This window comes from Polyergus mexicanus, unplaced genomic scaffold, assembly GCF_030449975.1.
Source record: "Polyergus mexicanus isolate NDT 795.1 unplaced genomic scaffold, iyPolMexi1.0 SCAF_12, whole genome shotgun sequence".
Lineage (NCBI taxonomy): Eukaryota > Metazoa > Arthropoda > Insecta > Hymenoptera > Formicidae > Polyergus > Polyergus mexicanus.
The window spans coordinates 7711635-7731915 of NW_027223332.1; the positions used below are offsets into that span (position 1 = coordinate 7711635).

The 20281-nt window shown below is 31.6% G+C and overlaps 1 protein-coding gene across 7 annotated transcripts in view; it reads right to left on the bottom strand.

The window, feature by feature from the left end:
* Positions 1-1922: 1922 nt before the first annotated feature.
* The window catches only part of Synd (protein kinase C and casein kinase substrate in neurons protein Synd), a 49890-nt gene continuing 31531 nt past the window's right edge, over positions 1923-20281 (bottom strand). For 2 of the 7 annotated variants that reach the window (XM_070304745.1, XM_070304746.1), the window contains exons 2-11: positions 11469-11860; positions 10875-11063; positions 10196-10216; positions 9541-9621; positions 7727-7953; positions 7305-7425; positions 5982-6092; positions 3934-4097; positions 3690-3850; positions 1923-3459 (exon numbers count right to left, since the gene is read on the bottom strand). In XM_070304745.1, the coding sequence (XP_070160846.1) occupies positions 3347-3459; positions 3690-3850; positions 3934-4097; positions 5982-6092; positions 7305-7425; positions 7727-7953; positions 9541-9621; positions 10196-10216; positions 10875-11063; positions 11469-11831 (1551 nt within the window). In that variant the 5' untranslated portion in view covers positions 11832-11860 and the 3' untranslated portion in view covers positions 1923-3346. Of the gene's footprint in view, positions 3460-3689; positions 3851-3933; positions 4098-5981; positions 6093-7304; positions 7426-7726; positions 7954-9540; positions 9622-10195; positions 10217-10874; positions 11064-11468; positions 11861-16155; positions 16413-17951; positions 18148-20281 lie in introns of all 7 variants that reach the window. The other 5 variants (XM_070304748.1, XM_070304752.1, XM_070304749.1 and 2 more) reach the window with 5 other exon arrangements.

A 20281-nucleotide genomic window follows, 5' to 3' on the forward strand; every position in this document is an offset into this window, starting at 1 on the left:
AATATGCATCATTAATCATAAGAATATTTTATAAGAATAATTCTATGCTCTTATAATCAATAAAGTAATGTATATATTTATCTTACATAAAAGGTATCCTCTTTATATTTTTCTCGTTTTTGTTCTTGGTTTTTCTTTTTTTCTGTTAATTCATATATACTAGAAAATATTTTAGAATATACATCGAGAATTTTATATTTTCTCTTTTGTTTTATTTTGCTTTGATATAAAACACATTATATATATTTTGAACATAAAGTTTCTAAAACTTATGCTAATAACACATTCTTTTTTCTTTCTTTCTTCCTCTCTCTTTTATGGAAAATATTTATATTAGTTAAAAAATTTATTTTACTAAAAATAAATATATATTTCCAATATGTATTCTGAAATATATATTTTGCAGTATATGTAAATTAATAGAGGGAAGAAAAACACAAAAAGAAATTATTGTATGTAAGATAAATGCTTGTATTACATATTATTCTCTTATAAAATTGTTTTTATGACATGTGAATAGTAAATATGTCATATAGTTGTCTAAGTTATTATATTTTATGAAAAATTAATTTTATCGTATATTTCTGTCTATCATAGATATCAATACATTTTAATTCTATAATTCTATAAGATTTCCTTTCCCAAAACTTTTTCAAAAAATTATGAAGATATTTTTGGAATTGCAAGATCAATATCTTTAAATGATAAATTGGATAACTATTATTTCGAATTATGCACAGTCAATAGAAAATAGAGAATTATCAGTTTTTTTATTGAAAAATTAATAACATTTATTTTACTTTTGTGAGTGCTTCCGTTTATAATCAATTGGAGAAATAATTCTTTCTTTAAAAAAATAACTGTAAAACATTAATATATATAATATTCATACTGATAATGAAAAAAGTGTTGTTTAATTTTTTAAAATAGTTCACTTAAAGAGTGTACTTCTAAAATAATAATATATTATATATGAATTAAATATACTGTGTATACTTGATATCATATTAAAATTTTATTAAATATACAATAGTATCAAATATATGATTTTATGCATATAAATAAATATGTTGCAATATAATTTGTTTGTGGAATATTGTGCTTCTTGGATTAATAAACTTGCTGTTTCATGTGAGGATTAACTGACATTTGGTTCTGCCTGAATAATATTTATTTTATGATTTTTCATCCTTTTTCTCTTTTTATACACACCGGATTCTTGATAGGCATTGTACATCCATATTTATCTATAATCCAAATTGTATTATCATTAACACAATTTATGCGTATAAAGTCACCGACCGAACTGCTTGCACTGATCACATTTTTTCTTATATCCTCTTTTATACTATTCAAGTCGCATAAGTCGCTTACGTATGTGAATATGCCTGCGTTTTAAAAATAATTTATCCTGTAGAAGCTAATAAGAAAATAATAAAATTAATACTATTATAGTTATTAATGATAAATATGTATAAATCGGAAAAAGATAATGTTTCCTATAAAATATAAGTAATTTACATTAAGACATTCTAAAGATTTTCAAGTTTAATCTATAATTTGATATAAAAGCAGCTTTTATTTATATAAGAATTTGATTTTAACAATTTAGTATGTCAGCACAATAGAACTTAGACGCTATTGTGCATTTAGTTATAAATAATTACATTTTTATTTGTAATAAAAAAAATTTTTGTCATATATATATATATAAATTTTGTCTATATGTATAATAATATATTACTTCTATGATAAATATAATATGATAAATGAACAGAATATTTTGTATAAGTCATTTATTAAATATACATAAATTTTATACACAAGACAGGGTCTATTTAACAACTGTATAAAGTTGCGAACCCTTCATAAAGTAATTTAGAGGGGTAATAAATGAATGATTATAAAAAAATCAGACTGAATTGAAAAAGAAAAGATTTCACTATATTCTACGATATTTACATAAATATTGTGTACATAGACACAATGTATTCACAATGAATATTTAGTTTCTTCAATGTCTATTATAATAATCATAAATCAAATATCCTCTGACTCTGCAGCTAACACATTAAATAACATTGTTAAAGAAACGTTTTATGAAAAAAATTGTGATTTTTGGAAGTAAAGTGTTAGCTACACATTGGTTTTATATGATTTATGTAGAGTAACTTTCTGAAATTTTATGCATTTAGTTTCAGAAAAATTAATTTGATATTTTTTTGATACAGGTATGGGGTATTTGATAGATATTATTACATTTATTAAATCAATAATGATTAATATGAGACATTTCTATATACTTTTTAGTATACGATGTGTTACAGTTAATTCTCTGTGCGAAATATACAAGAGTGAATCATATTTTTTTAAATAATAATAAAATACCCAAGTTTTTCTCATGTAAGCTTTTCTAATATTATCGGATTTATATAGAAACAAGTTATGTACACACAACATACTTTAGATGAAAATATTTTTCTGGATTCAATGTAACATTGATAATTTATTGATATATTTGTTTGCCAAATTATTATATCTTAATTGTGAAATATAATTAATAAAGAGAACAATTATCATTTTCTGGGTCCCGTGAATACTCTTTTTTTTACATACTGTATATTAATATTTATTTAAAGTAATGTCCTGTATATTTTATGTGTTCACATAAATATCGCAACGCTTTAAATTCGTTAAATGGTAATAATAACTTCACATATTGCTATACTCTTATGTCTATTATGTACAATGACACCATTTAGATAGACATTAGATTTTAATAATATTTTTTAATAACAATAAATTAAATAGAACTCTTGTCGCATTAGCCAAAAAATTATGAGTTGCAACAATGAGCCGTAAAATGATTGTACAATATTCCAATATCTAAACTTGCTATACGCGCTGTATGCGTGTAATCCATGTTTATCCATTGAAATTAACTAATGAAGAATTTTGATTCTAACTTAGCTATCTAAAAACAAATTTCATTTAAAGAGTGAGGAGCTATCTTTTTGCATAAGAAGCTATTCATTTAAATTAATTCCGCTATAGTTGCCTCTGTTGCGGAGGATAGATCTTGAAACAAAATCACTTCTCACTATATAATTCGTAAATGCATACAATTTAGGTTCAAGTTTTGGACTTTAAAATGTTGTAACTCGTTTTTTTCATTCTATATTCATTCATCATTCGTCTCTCTTTTAACGCGCCGCGGAATTGGCGTTCCACAAATTACAATTCGCGCAGATAACAGTGGAGAGAAACGAACCGTAATTTTTGTTCTTCGCGCGAAGGTTACATATTTAAGTAACTAACGAACTTGTGGATTTGGCTTTATATTAATCTATTGCGACACCAAGTCTACATAGTTCGCCGGATAAAGACCCACTTTACCGTCCTTTCTTCCTTTACACCATCCTTGTTCATCTTCGTCTTCGAGCTTCTCGAATATATCTCCTGAGAAAGATTGTGAAAATTCAATTTATATATAATATAACATAATATAATATTATATATATAATTATCTGTTGCTTTTTAAACTATATTAACCGCGAGAAGTAACAGACAATCGTATCTCTGTTTTTCGCTTTAGATATAGAAAATGATGTCATATCAATTAATTATGCATATAAATAAAGTTAAATCGAATGACTCCGAAATTTTGCGAGACACGTTTATGTAGGTACCTTGCTTAAAACTAAGTTCGTCCGCCTCGGCTCCTTCGTAGTCGTATAGTGCTCGCACGGGAACCCCTGGTTCCCCATTGTCGACCAGTGGTTCACCACCGTCCTCGTCCCATTCCTCCTCTTCGAATGGATTTGACTCTTGCTTGGCGTTAGTACCGTTACTGCAATTATCGTATATTTCACACGCGGTTCTTACTGGTTACTAGATAAAGAGCTTTATACGAGCCATTTTCAACAAACTTACGTAATAGTCGCAGTCCTATTGACGTTATCACTCTCGTTGTTCTTCTCTGAAGACTGTTTGCTCGAACTTATTGTGTCGGTTTTGCTATCTCCGTGATTGTTGTCCGCTGATATTACACGGCCGCTGGACTTCGATTTTGATTTGTTATTGACCGGTGGAAATTCCTGTTTGAAATGTATGGAAATATATTAGATACATCTCGACAAAATCCGCATAGTGCGTAACCGCGATATAGATGCATGAATTTTTCTCGACAAAAATACTATGCGTGCAACCAAATGTTTCATATGATTCGAGAGCCATTCGCTGCGAATATTTAATCAGCATGCCAACGATGCATGTGCGATTTCGTTAAAGCCCTCGTTATTTCACTATGTCTATCTTCTCAATAATCTTGCATATATCAAAGAAAAATCGACTAATTCAATATCCTATGTTCTTTCGTAGTTCAAGCACTGTTCACTTGACGATGTAAGAAATTTAGATATTTTTATAGAGAAGATAGACTATCATCGTACATGTATTTTCATTACAATTTATAAGTTTAAAAAGTGTATATTTACAAAGCACGATAAGGTTTGAGATTGTGTGTGTTTTTTTAGATGAATTCTAACAATTAATATGACAAGAACTCTATAGACAGATTATATGAATTATAAGTAGTTGAAGTAATGTTATTTTGATTCTTAGTCACAGATATATCATTATTGAAGAAAGAAACATTTTAAATGAGATATCATTGAACAACATAATTCAGCTTTGATGACTATATACAAAATTTTATATTGTATCATGCAAGAGAAATTAACATAGAATGACCTATAACCATCGCATTTTCTTTGGAACTTCTTTCTTTCTTTGGTAAATATTTCATTAAATATCTATATAAGTTTGTAATCTCCATTAAACAAACACCCATTTCGATCATTATATGTTAAATTAAAATACTATTGTATTAGAGTATAATTTACGCATATTTGAGAAATTTGTGTCTGAAAGAAAATACGACAATCTTGGTATAATCTGATTTATAATTCTTCTATTCATGAACTTAATTCCATATTATATTTCCGTTGTTTAATCCATATATAATACGACACTTTCATAGTCATATAATATTTTTAAGCATGTGGAACATGCAGATGTGTCACGTGATTTTTAACAATCGGTTGCAGGCATATGATTTATTGTTAAGCTCGATGTGATTTATATTTATTGTAATAATATAATTATCCATATCCGTATACCATGAACAGGATAATAAGCATCTTGTAAGGAGTCAATTCACAAACTTTCGAGGATTGCAAAATTTTTTTATCGAAATAAATCTGGCCAATAGAACGATTATTAAAGTACAATACAATGTTTTCATATACTATTTTTGTTATAATGATGACACAATTCTCTTATCTTATCTTATAAAATATATCATTCAAAAGAAAAGAATTGTTTGCTTAGATTCGGCTACTTTATACAGGAGTAGATTTATCTGTATAATCTTTCTTCTCGTCTAATAGCACGGTACAAATATTAATTTGTATTGCAAAAGATATGTATGTTCAAAAAATAATTTAAAAACATAATCTTCTCTTGAACGGTGTGTAATTTGGCAATATTTTATGACTTATATTTCCTGCCTTTGTCATATTGTATATTGCCTCAATAGTTTATAAATTCGTTCCTCTTATATCTACCACCCAGGGGAGGAGGCTGGCTGTCCATGTTCACCTTTAGGCAGAGATCCGTGCGATTACGTGCGAGCGCAAGCGCGGAGCGGATTTACGGTTAATTCGGTTAAGCCGGCTAAGAGCTAGAAGCTGAGAAAGGAAACCCATCTTGGATGACCTCGCGACCAGCTGCGACATCCGCATTAAAAGCTGTCGCGTATTTGCCTAACCGGTGATGACCTCTCGATCGTCCCAACATGACCCGATCGAGATGAATCATAGTCGGAATAGGCCGGACCAGATTTTGGATGTATTCAACAATTATAAAATGAGATTGCAGGCGGCGCGTGCCGTGTGTGTAACGTATAAACAAAACTTTACATGCAGATCCTCGCCAACCGGGCGTTGATTGATGAGTGTGATGGAGCCTGCCGGGAGCGCCTCCTTCGACTTCGAGCCCTTCGTGATCTCGCGGAACTCCTCTGTGTAGTCCTGCATAATAGCAACGTCCCAAAACAATCACATGCATGCATTCCGGAAAATTCTCATGGGTTTCTCCTCTCTCCCTCTCTATTTCTCTTTTTTCTTTCCTTTTTCAAATATTAAAAATATATGTATAAAAATATATTGTATGATATTTTATATCATTGAATTCTCGATATTATTTAGTTTAAAGTATTTTCGGATTAAAAAAAAAAGTCGAGGCGAGAGAGGTGACAATGTGGGATTGGGCGTTATTCTGGCAACGAGTTTAACCATTGATACAGTGCGCGCTGATGGGAGACAAAGGCACATATAACATCATTTAAACAACAGATGTAATTGATTACAATAACGAAACACATCTTTTTGGAGGGCATAAGGTTTTTTTATATAAGTTAATTAAACTGAAAAATGTTGATAAGAAAGATCGGCAATGCTTATAACCCGTGATCAAATATAAAATGACGATTAATGAGCTCGCGTTATCTACAATGATTGTATAAATTTTCTATAAATTGATAAGCTATTATTCTTTCTTAAGAGAATATTGCGCTCCCAAATGATATAATAAGATAAATATAAGATTATGAGTAGAAGCTTGAAAATTCAAGAAGACAAAACATTATCGTAAGCGGAGTATCTTCTCGGAAGCGCGATTATACAAAAGCGTAATCTTTATTTAATGTTATGTGATACAATTTGACGACACAAGTTATGAGGGAGTTAGAAACACTGATTAAGAGTATGTTCGTTCGCCTCCCTTCGAGTGCGTAAGATCTTATTCGTTATTTTAGCGCAAATAGGATATCATTTTCACTATATATATTATCTATTATAAAAGAATCAGTATTTTACTTATTATTATTTTAAAGTGGAAAATTTACTTCTCTCTTAATAAAGCTTTATTTCCTCTAAAAATACCGATATATTTATATTCCATGTTAAATATTTCAAACATTTAACGGCAAACATTATTATTATTGTATTCTTTGTTGGACCAAGTGTGCCAGAAATAAAAGAATATACGGCAAGGCGCACATAACGATCAAAGAGCAACGGTAAAATTATTGTAAAATAAAGGGAAGAGCTATAGAGTAATATTCAGTCCACGCTACAGCTATATGTTGTCTAACAATAGATCTTCAACCACGAGCAGGGCTTTTTCATGCGACAGTATAGAGTTTTTGTAGTGCATAGAGAGACAAGCATAAGCGAACTTACCTCGAACTGCGGCCAATTCATAGCCATATTTACACCATGATTATTAGACCACCACTTGAGATCTTTCTCGTGGTCGGCGTTATTTATCGTATGATAAAATTCCTCGTATATCTGTGGAAGCCTGTAAATCATAATATACAACCCATAAAATAATAACGATGATGTGCTACGCGAAGGTTTCTCATATTCATCAAATGTAGCAGAAATTGAAAGATAGAGATTTTAATTTTGCCAATTTTATTATTTAATTTAAATTATTGTAAACTGAATTGATTAAATGATGACACTGAGAGCCAGTAATCAATATTGATTACTTAATTTAATAACTCTTAATTGATTTTATAGAAAAGATATATTTTTTTTTTTTTTCAAATTTACGTTTATCATGCCGTATAATTGTGCAATAATAGAAAAAGTCTTACACTGGATCCTGGGATATGTTCAGACATTTGTGAATGCCGAAGAGGACGTCTTTGAAAAATTGTAGTCGCTGCGCTTCCATTTCCTGACACTTCTCAAACACTTGCGTCATGTCTTCCATATATTTTGGATTATATTGATTAATTTCTTGAAGCGCCGCCTCGTACTTCTCCTTCGCCTTCTGCACTTCCTCTTTCGTTTTTTGCACTCTGTCCTGCATTTTCTTTACCTGTCAAAAGAGACGAGGAAAATATTTAGAAATCTTACAAAGAGCATTCTTCTTTAATGTTGGCTTAAAGGTAAAGACTTTGGTTGGCATCATGAGATATAGTCTGATAGTTTGAAGCTTTTAAAGCAGCTTTAAACTTTATGATGATAAAAGTTTATAAAAGTATGCCCCGTATATATATTAAAACTAAACCTTTTTCATTTTTCACGCAATTTGCATTTAATCTTCAATATAATGATTATCACGCGACATTTTAAACTGATTATTTTGTTAGTTTACAAAGTTCAAAATCTACAAACGTTAATTAAAACGATAACTTTTAATAAATACTCCCAATTCTTTACCTTCAAATTTGTCTAGCCCATCGCCAAAAAGTTACGAAAGAAATTTTTTTGCGATATTAAGCACGAATGCCACATTAAGAAAGGAGACAAGAGATATATATGTATACATAACGATTTTTTATATGTCAAAAAAATATGCAATATATATATGTAGATATATGCATACTCTGTCTATTTACTACATTAAACTACGTATTTTTTAATCTATTTATAAGTGCTTACCTCGTCATGCAACTACATATAAATAATGTACAAATTAATAGCCGTTCTCAATCACAATAATAATCTAATATGTATTCTAAAAAACTTTTCATATTAATACTGAAATGCATCGTTACATTTCTCAGACAATTTAGAAACGTTTATTTTTTGTCAAAATACAATACAAAATTAAATATTTTACGTACAAACTTACGTACAAACTTTTGATACAAAAAGAGTTTTTTTTTTTTTTGAGTTTCGGATTTTCATTAAGATTATGAAATAATAGCAAAACTTATATAAATTTTATGGACTTTAAAATATTTTTACATTCCAGTAATTTTACATAATTAGATAATTAAAGCACTTAATAATTACTTTCCGACCGCGCTGTATAGTGGAAGACACAAGATCGAGAGTTGTCTGGGATAAATAATTTACGTCGTTATTCGATTTTACAAAAAAGACATTGCACGCGTACGATCATTATGTGTGCCGTGAGCGCTCTAAGAATTTAGTGCAAAGAGATTTTACGTATACCGACTCATGAATTATCCATATTTCATGCACGTGAGCGGTGTTTACGGTAATACACGTTGAAGTGTGTACTCTTGTAATTATGAGTAACGTTTAATCAATCGGTAGTGCAAATTATATCAGTCATATTCCTCTATATACGTGGCAGTCCTCTAAATATATACGTTGAATAATTATTTTAAGCAATAATAGTATATCTAACGTGAGCGAGCAAAGCATGCTACATTTAAATTTAAGAGATAGATCAACATTATAAAAATTGATAAGAGATGTAAAAAATGAAAAAAAAGGAAGAAAGCATGTAAAGGTGACATAAAAGGATATATGCTGATTACATTCTAATTTCGATTCATTCGACTGATCGATTGGAGCAGATACTTCTCGTGCATTAATCGAAAAGGTTTAAATCAGAGGTTTGCTTACCAGCAGAGCCTTCTGTAATAAGAGAAAGAGGGGAAAGACACATAAGTCAAGTAACATGCTACATGCAACATCATATACATACAAACTGAACGTCGCCTATTTTATTATTCCTAAGGATTTTTGGTACTCTGAGCCTCCATGCATCACATCCACAATCTGTCATCTAAAAACGTCGTTAGCCGTCTTTCAGAGATGTCTATCTCCGATATCGAGATCATTATTGTGCCGACTATGCGTGCGCGTGAGTTTGGCGATTTTTTTATATTTTATATTTTTTTTATAGAATTAAATAGAGATCTATGAAAAGGCGAGATTTTCTAGAAATTGCTTCGTCTTTTTCTAAGCTTACATCAATCCTTGCTCCCTAATGATATTTTAAACAGTTATAAAATAATAAAACTGAGAAATACAAAAAGCTGCAATGTAATCTTTCTTTTGCGTTGCAAGTTTGTTTCATTATTTAGATTTGATTCCTATAATTACTACCGTGCAGGAAATGAAATAAAACGTATATATTGATTCGTACAGTGACTATTACAAAGTATCCTTTCCGTACCGGATGAGAGATGTTGGGCAAGAAACACAGACGTACAAATTAAGAACTCTTCGCGCAGAAGCGTACAAATCGGATATCGTTAGCTCACTGCGAAACGTTCGAGAGAAGCAAGAATGGAAGAAGAGAAAGAGAGAATAGCGCATGCAAGAATTCTTAGAGACATACAAGGTGTAAAACGTACGTTTTCAGAGCCTCGGGCCATCTGTAAATAATACTCGCTAAAGAACAACTGTATCTACCGTACGTAGAAACGCGTGTAATACGCGTGATCGAGATGCCAAGAGACTAACGTGAATATATGATGTTAAAAGTATACATTGTGCACATCTATATAATTCGATTGTCTCATTGTTTTGAAAAGGATACTGTTAAGAATGCGAAGAAGTGTATTGCCGTGAGATTATCTTAATTCGTGGATGTTAATAATGTAAAATACGCATCGCTGTTGATTGAAATAATAAGTGTGCGCAGTATGTATATATATGTTTGCGCTCACGAATTGAAATACTCGTATAACAACGTTTAACTTGTCACCATTATAATCATCGTTTTCAAAATTATCACATTTTTATTTATATCCCTTCGAGAATTTCCACGAGAATTTTAGCATACGAAAGTTATAAGTAATTATTTTATTAAAAGCAAATTCTCGCAATCTTTCCGTATCATATTTGTAACGTAAATTAATTTTAATTTGTCGGTCTTTTAAAAGCGAACGTGATGACGGAGCGACTTCTATTATAATGGTACATGATACTACTGGTTGCGCCGCGATCGTTAATAAAACGTTACGAGTGACAAATGATGTAATATGTGTGCGCGAGATATGCGGGATATACAATGGATTGTGACGTGCTCACCTGATCCGGCGAGAGAGAACTGTCCGCCGAGGCGTTCCTCTCCATGTTAGCCGCGGTACGCTCGGTCTTGCAGCTGTTGTGATATTCCGACTTTGCCTTCTCGACCTTCTGTAGGAGTTTTGCCCATGGCTTTTGCGCCTTCTTGAACGCATCTTCCATTTCCTTGCGCTCCTTCAGGGTCATCATTGACTGCAATCATAGAACCAAGCCCGCGCAACATCAGTTAATATTACTATTGGGTGCAAGTACTATTATAAAGATTGGCATAAGAGGAATCACTGAGAATAGTAGATATCAAATTTTCCATCCATAAAAGTGATTATATTGGACAAAGAGAATGTAACACAAGTAAATTTTTGTAATATAATCTAAAAATAAATTTTAATTATATTATACGTTAAATAACACATGAATGTAAAATGCAAAAATGTTAAATATTTTGAGAGTTAAAATTGATTTTATTTGTTGCAACAATTATTATTTTATCATTTGAAGAAATGTCACTGCTCGAAAAAATTTTTAGGGGAGAGATAGAAATCTTATACGCGACTTTAAATTTTTCTATCTGAAGGGGAAAGATGTAATTGTTCGTACCTTGTGGTACGTGTCCTTCTGCCACGTTTTGACTTGCTGGACGATGTCATTGCAGAGATTCTCTTTCACCCTGAGGTGAAGATCGCAAAGTCTGTCGGATTCTACCAGGACGCCCTTCCATGCCGCCTCGGTCGTACCATATTCGGGTCCTTTTTCGATCTTGTCGTTCCAATTCTTGGACCAATTCTTGAGTGCCTTGGCGTAGCTCTTTTCAATCTCCGCCCTTTCCTGGACCAACGCTATCAAACTGTCGCAGAGCTTATGACCGTCCTCGATCCTCCTCGTCGTTCGCTTGTAGTTGCCCGGCTCCCAGAAGGAGTCTGACGTCGCTATCAGCATGTTGTCGTCGCTGTGATGTGACATCTTAGCCTAAGTCCAGAAATTCTCTCCACCTGAAAATGAAAGGAGACTAAACGGTCAGAGAGACAGCAATAAAAAAAAAAGAAATTTTATTGCTCTTCGTAGCGCAGAATTTTATATTCGTATTGAGATTTTTAGACTCTCTCCTCTCTCTTTTATACTAATAGTTTTCAAATTCGTAGAAGTAAACGTTCTTTTTGGCAAATTATGATCATTACTCTTCTGTGTACGAGCGTTAAACCGACAAATCTATTCTGTAAGGCTTATTTGATAAATAAAAGATAAACTCTTTAAAAAATTCATTTGAAGATTAATACATTATTAAAAAGCTCAGATACTAAAAAACCACATGTGATATTACTGATTGCGTAATATCGTGTAACGTATAATATTCGAGCATTTGTGACTTGCCTAATTACTTATTTAAGCAATATCTCTCAAATCAAGGAAACATACAAATTCGTTGCAAATATATATGAGTATATATGTATACTACTTTAAATAGATTTAAATTTTAATCTACTTAATGTCAGTTATTTTTATATAGCAATTAGATGACATCGTGATGTTTTTAAGATAATAATACTAATTACATTATTAATATTCAAAGATATTTTAAGACAACTAATTTATCTCCATGATTTCCTCACTATATATTTCTCTATCGTTGCGTATAGTAACTTATTTTTCTCAATTTGTTTTATATGCTAAGAAATTGCAGGCTCTCCGGTTTCTCGACGAAGGAATTTACGAGCTGCAACAGACATGGTAGCCGTCCCTATGCAGGAATGTTGAATATTTGCTAGAGCGGGTATGCCAGAATTATTGCATTATACCTCGATTCGGATCATCGATTGGCCCAATTTACGAAGCCATCATAAATCTGCGCGGCGAGACATGTATGTGCTGACACATTGCGATACAAGTATACATAATACTTTCGAATTCCTTCCTTAAAAATAACTTTAGGACGCTTCGCGGGCGAATGGTTTTATATAAATTTTTTTATATCAATAAAATGTGTTCATTATATTGACATATTTATTTTCCACAGTATCTAATTATTTTACTATCTTATTCTCAATTAAAAATGGAATAAAATTAAAATAATAAAATAGAGCTTTAAGATAAAATAATATATAATATTAAAAAAAAAAAAAAAAAAATTAAGATAAACACCAAAATTTTTCCATTTCTCGAACAACGACCGTCTCTCGTTGAATAAAACTCGTATCGAGAGAGAATTAATCTCATCGAATACCTCAAGACTCTTAAAGCGCGATTTTATTGCAACAGCCGAGAGAATAAAAATCGCGTCTGTGCGATGCTGCGCGTGCGGCGATTCTCGATTGGGTCAAACGGACTGACAATTAGATATTAGATGCGATAGCTCGTCAAGACTAATCGCGTCGGTACTCATTCGTATGCAAATGCAGTGCATCTAATCTGCATTCTCCGACTTTAGTCATCAACCGTTGCGGAATTGCTCGATGGAGTTTTACAGCCAACAAGATTGGTACCGCTTGTTATATCCTGACGGTATGAATTATTACAAAGGGAAACAGTTTCGGTTCAGAGAAAAACGATTGGAAAAACGTGTAAAAATCTGATCAGTGTTATACATTATCGCGAGTTTTTCATACTCTATGTGTTTATATGTAACTTTAATTTGATAAATTAAATTTATAATTTACTTCCTATCCTTTGTAAGTTTTATGCAATATTTTTGTTTTTCGAATCTCAATTTTTATATGAATTATACAATTTATAAAGACATTGAACTGTCAAAAAAAAACTGTTAATATAGGATACAAGAAATGTAAATCTGTACTAATTGTAAATAAACAGATATGACAATCAAGATTCTTATTCTCAAAAACTTACAAATGTGTTAAACTATCTTCTTTGGAAGACGCAAGAACGATACCATTTATGGGATCACATGTAAATGAATGGAAAGGGAAACGAATAGCGGCGTTTAATAACGAGACAATAGTCGTTCGTGGATACGGAAGTGTTTGTAGATTGTACATCAAGAAACGTCCTTGCTATCCAAAGTCTCCGGTGAAAGTCGATGAGAATGATATGCTAGGGACGCAAGGTCCGTTGTTCCGTGGATTATGAAATATGTTTTTGTAGAGAGAGAAAAAAAAAAATTAAAATCCGATGTTATCTCGGTTCTTGAGCTCATCCTCTTGGTGAGAGCAGAAACAAACTAGAGTATCGATCGTTGAATATATCAAGAATCAACCAATCAACTGTTATTTTGAATTGGATCGTACAATAAATATTAATCTTACAAAAAAAAAAAAAAAAAAAAAAAAATGCCCCTAAGAGGATTACAAAATCCGAAAACTTTATCGCTATTATTTTTACCAATAATTAAATTCCTATTTGTCACAAATATCGAAATCAACTTCGATACAATTTGTATCGAATTAATTTCATTCGAAATCGTAAGTTTATATATTTGTTTAACTAATTTCTGTGGCTAATTAAGTATTGCTTGTTACTTGGCTGAATACATTAATTTATTGGATTAAAAGATTAGATAATACAAATCGTCATTTCAAGAAATGCGCAAGAAATAATAGACTAGGGGGTTAGCGGTCCTCCGGACTAATTTGCATAGGCTTTAATGCAAACGCTTGTGAGAATGATATATTCTTCAATTGCTTCGGGATACATATATACATAATTACATACATAAACTTGCACTTGTGTTTCTTAGATCTACAAGTTGTATCTTAAATACTACGAATCTTTATAAGTATTTTCAAATATTATCAGAATAAACAAAAAAATTGCATGTTCTTTTAAATTTATATTAAATCGAATGTTTCTTATGTAAAAACTAGATGTTAATAATCCTAAATAAAGTAAGGTTATATATATATATATATATATATATATATATATATATATATGCAATGTATTTTAATTAGAGATATTTTCACATATTAATTAATATAGAAGAATTTACATAAATAATGTGTGAGCTATACGATTGGAGTGCCGTAGAAAAAGAGAGAGAAAGAGAGATCATATAAAGATAACAAAGGAGAGTAAAGAGGCCGTGGGCCGAGGAATGCTGCCAGGCCAGCCTACGGGATTGATGGACTAGCTCGAAAGATCGAACGGGAAGGTCGCATCAAGGCCTTGGAGCGGACGTCGATTTTCGGGATTGTCTTGAACAGCTGAAACGAGGAGAGCTGTTGCTTTACAGCTCTCTCGCGTACGAAATAGCTCTGCGTGAGCCTTTCCTCGGCGAGCCCTTTCTTTCGCCCCGATTACGAATGGGCACGGTCGCTCTGGATCGTGGAATGTTGCTCTACGAGCTAGATCGAGCAATCTGGAAGGCGTCATGAGCGTGAACGATTAGTCGATTACGCTCTTTTTTTTTTTTCGTGTAAAACTGCAGGATTTACCGGCGCATTGTGAGAGATCGACGAGAGTATCGCGTGTGCCGGCGTGAGACACGATTGATGAGCTTCTTGATTCATGTAACGATCTTCTAATATCGACTAGAAGACATGCGTGAAGATACGTATTAGAAGATTGGAGTTGTTGTATTTAAAGAGATTAAAAAATACATGACGTAATTGGAGATATCGGAGTGAAGAGAGATACGTTAATGCAGTGTAACTTCTCGTGTGTGCGTGTGAGTGATCTTTACTTATTTATATATTTTATGTATATTTATATATTTTATCAAAAATTATACAAAAATTAGATTGAATATTTTTGCATTCAATTCGATTAAATTATGCATCTATTAACAAGTCATCAATATTAAATCTTTATAATTAATTATAATGTGAACAGTTCTGAAAGATACATAATTTTTGCTAAATATTATAGAATGAGCGTCAATCTTTGATAAAATATGCTGAATTGTGTGCGCGATATTATGATAACATGTGTGCAGTAGATATTTCAAAAGCATGCTAGTGTTGGAAAATGTAGCGTATGCAAATATCATAAAACGAACTGCTGATATTTTTGTAAATAACAAGATCGTGGCACGGTAGCCATTTATATTTTATTTTTGTACATCTCTCTTTCTTTAATTCTGAATTTAATAATTGCAATCATGCATTATCGTTAAAATCATGTACATCGATCATTAAGAGATTGGGAAAATTTTTCAAAAATTCTTCTTCAAATTGAATATTTTTTTTCCCCAGAAATAAATAGAATTTTCAATAATTTTATATAAAATTATATCGTTACGTATTTTTAGCGATGTCAGTTTATTTCGCATGTCTATATTTGTATTTACAACTTTTTCTATTAGACAGTGAAAATGTCGAGTTAACAAGAATACCTTTGATAGAACGACCTGCTTTTGCGCTGACGACACGTGTAGAAGAGAACGATATGCTGAATCATTACGCCTTCGTTTTGTTACGTCATCATTATCGGTTGCAAGGGTGTCTGGTACATCTTACGCATGCTTTATAATATCTTCTCGAGTATCTTCTCTCGAGCGTGCACGCGTCCTTGTTGAAAGTTGCATCGCTTTCATATATGCATCATTACGAGGATGCAAAATTGCACGTGCATCATTCAGCGCTTAAAATTCTAGTAAAATACAACCATTATTTCTTTTTATTAGATACTTTTTTCTTAATTCTATTATTTAATTCCTTTTTCTAAATTAATTCCATTCCTTAAAAATTTAATTTCCTCTAAATAATAATTTTTTTAAATAATTAAGAAAATATGATAAAAATATAAAATGCAGTTGTTCTTAAAGAGCTACAGTAAACTGTACCCAAAATTCTAAAAAATACATAAAAATTTATTATTGTATAGTTTAATAACATGTTTTTAAAGATCTTCAAAATTGTGTTTATATTTATTTCAAATTATTTTCGTACCATGTTACATATGCTTGTCATAAAATGATTCGAAAAAAATTTGATAATATGTGGCAAAATTTGTTAAATGTAGTTGACATAAATCGTTGATCAGATGATCAGATAATTTCTATGGAAATCGCGTAATTTCGAACATTTGGCAAATGAACTTTGCGCTGTGATTGCATTTTTTGAAATATTCTAGATGCAGATGACATCATCTCTGCTCTGAATAAATTGTCAGCATGTCTGGTGACCGAGCGTGCAAAGAAAAAAAAAAAAAAAAGATCTTGATAAGATAAAGGATGTGTCGTAAATAAATTGCGAGTAACCGTAATATCGCGTATAGCGATGAGAGGACGTAAACGCTCTTTGCAACCTCTAAATAGCGTGGTTGTTATACAGCGCGATTCTATATAAAAATTATTTATACACATCCCTCTTTTATATTTATCGATATATAAATAACAATGAAGTCTATATAAGTAACATCAATGAACGATTACATCGTGGCTTTCCGGCAATCGTCAAACGTGATTTAAATGCCAAACAATTTATCCTTCGCAGGTGTTATTATAACAATAACGTTTATCGTAAAGATCCGAATTAATTACTTCCGGGTCTCCATTAATTAAATTTTCGGCCGCTCTAGTTTAGAAGTAGAACAAGATACAGTAAAATCTCGTTATGATAATTTTAATTAACGTTACATCTCGGATATATAGAGTTCATTATATTTCATCGGCCTACTTTGTAACTGTTATAAAATGCAACGGAGTTACTTAATAACGGTTGATGATTATATCTAATGTGCGTTATAATAATATTTTTATCCTCATTCAATGCTCGATGTCTACAAAAGATATATTACATAAAAAAAATTAATTACAGAAATATTATAGATACATATATATGTCAACATTGCATCAATCTTTATACGCATACTTTCGAAAGCAGAGATATTTTGTTAAATTGAGAGATTACTTGAAAATATCGCTTGTCATATATACCTATGTTTGATCTGATTATTATGGATTTATTTAACTGATAGCTAAAAATTTTACGCGTCTTCAATTTATATTCACTTTACTGCTATTTATTGATGCATTCATGCATATTAATGCGACATTCCCGTTTCGAGTATCGTTTAAAGATTAAAATTGCTGAATGTGATCAATATAATTATTGATTATTAAATTGATCCGATGTAATAATAGAATGTCGGAATGATTTTATAAATAGCTGTGTGCTACGAACGTACTGTAATAATAATGATATTCTTGCGCCACGTATAGGAGTCAGATCATCGATGCATCCGGGCAAATGACACGTTCCTCGGATGTGGTCACGCTTGAATCATCACGTTGCAGTTATCGTTTCGACTGAGAGTTTCCTTAATAACGAGTTTATCCACATTCGTTTCGAAATTATTGATAATAGAAATTGCATCGTTGTCTCTATACGATAAAAAAAAATGTACAAATATTATACTTGCTTGAAATTTTATCGATATTCGCGTCTACTGATGTAAGCTTCAACCCTTTAATAATATAAGAAATTATTTTTATACAAACTAACTAAAAAACTTCGAACATTCTGATGTATGTCTAAATGATATTGAGAAGTAACATCTGCTTGTATATTATACATATATTATTAATTGAAGGATGATTGTGTGCAAATCCAGAAATAATTCCGTATAAGTACTTGTCGATTCGTATTTACTCAAGAAAATTAGAATATAAATGTTCGTTCAACGATTAAAAGCCGAGAGGCCAAAAGAAACTATGGAATGGAAATTTGTGTCACGGCACGCTTCGAGGACAATGCCGAAGAGATGGCACTTAAGGAAATATAGATGGCCTTATATAATATATATAAAACGTCGCGCCACGTTAGGTAAGGAAAACGTCGTTTACGGCGGATTGTGGCGAAAATATATAGACAGGGTTATACGCGCGAAGTTTCTTCGGGAATGAGGCCTTGTATCTTTGGTACATGAATTTAATTTATTCTGATTTGTAACTGCTGAGTTTGTCTTATTGTCTCTATAAAAAAAAATCTTGTTATTATCCTCTTAAAAATGATTCTATATAATTTTTCAGAGAATTTTATTACATTGACATATTACAAAGAAATTTTATTTAGCCAATATTCAACGTCAAAAATAATTTCTATTCAAGAAGCTTTAAATTGCATTTGTAGTTACAAAAAAAAAAAAAAAAAAAAAAAAAAAAAAAAAAAAAAAAAAAAACATCTCAAAATTTATTGATATCAAAATTATTTTCACACTAATATTTTTCGCTTAATACGTATCTCGCATCTTATTCCAAATGAGATTGTCAATTTCAACGATTTACGAATCGGCTTACAAATTTCGAGAAGCGCAGTTTTCTATCGTCAATTCTACCGTGAATAAGTTTCTCGGGCAAAGCCTCCAACTTTTCGAGACTGGCTGATTATTTTAGGGTCTGAAAAGAGACACGATTATATGTACAGAGAAATAAAGCTCGCTTCGCGACGCGATTCATGTCCGCGAGATATGCTGTTCAGAGTACACATGTATATTACATGTGCTCTGCGGCGTCTCTTCCTGTAGCTATGATGGTGTCTTTGAACCGAACATACCGGCGGTCAACAGTCGCGAATGAAGTTATTATGCGTTTTTTATTCTGTTTCATAAGACCTTGCTCTGCTGCGGTATAAATAATATATACAGTATGTCAATTTCTTTGGAAATATCGAAGGTGATCAGATGTTTGACTGTTCAAATCGTCATAAATTCGTGATTAGTATCTCTGGCGACTATAGTCATCTGTCTAGAAGTAGCAATATCTCGTAAGTTGATATCAGACAGGGACGGATAGCTAGTCATTAGACAGATATAAAGTCATCAGTTTCGCATTGAGTGTCGGAAATGAAGATATTCTACATCTTTCTTCACTTGCTTCGTTGAATTGATTCAACATGTTGATTTATTAGCTTCTTAAGTCGCAATCGCAAAATGCATTTCGCATTTGCGTAATCAAATTATCGTAAAATAGCGAGTATAGGTTTGTGCTTAGTCACACTCTAAAATTAGCATTATATCGGAATGAAACTGTATTATTATCGTAGCGAATGAAATAATCCATGTTTTTATATCGTCCGGACAGCGTCAAGCGGAACGTTCGTTCACATATTCGCGCGATACATTTCCTTTATTTTCTGTTTTAGTAATTAAAAAGTCCGTACCTCCTTTTTAGTTTTAGCCTACATATATTTAATTAACTGTTATAACGAAGTAATGAATTAAATAATTCTACTTCTAATCTTTTTTGCTGCGAGACGCTTTGCACGGTTCCAAAATTAATTTCTACAGAAATGTAAAACGATCGCGATCTCGTTAGTCATTATGGCTAATTAAATAGTTTTGCTTCATCAGTGCGCACCCAATATTATATTTTTCGATAATCGCGAACGCGAAACGATTGCGATACTCTATGCGGAGATAACGATCCGGCCTATGACATGGTTTCAGGACGATGAAGGACGTCTGCATCCGACAGTGAATCACGGCGATGATAAGTTGCCGTTTGCAGAACAGAGACA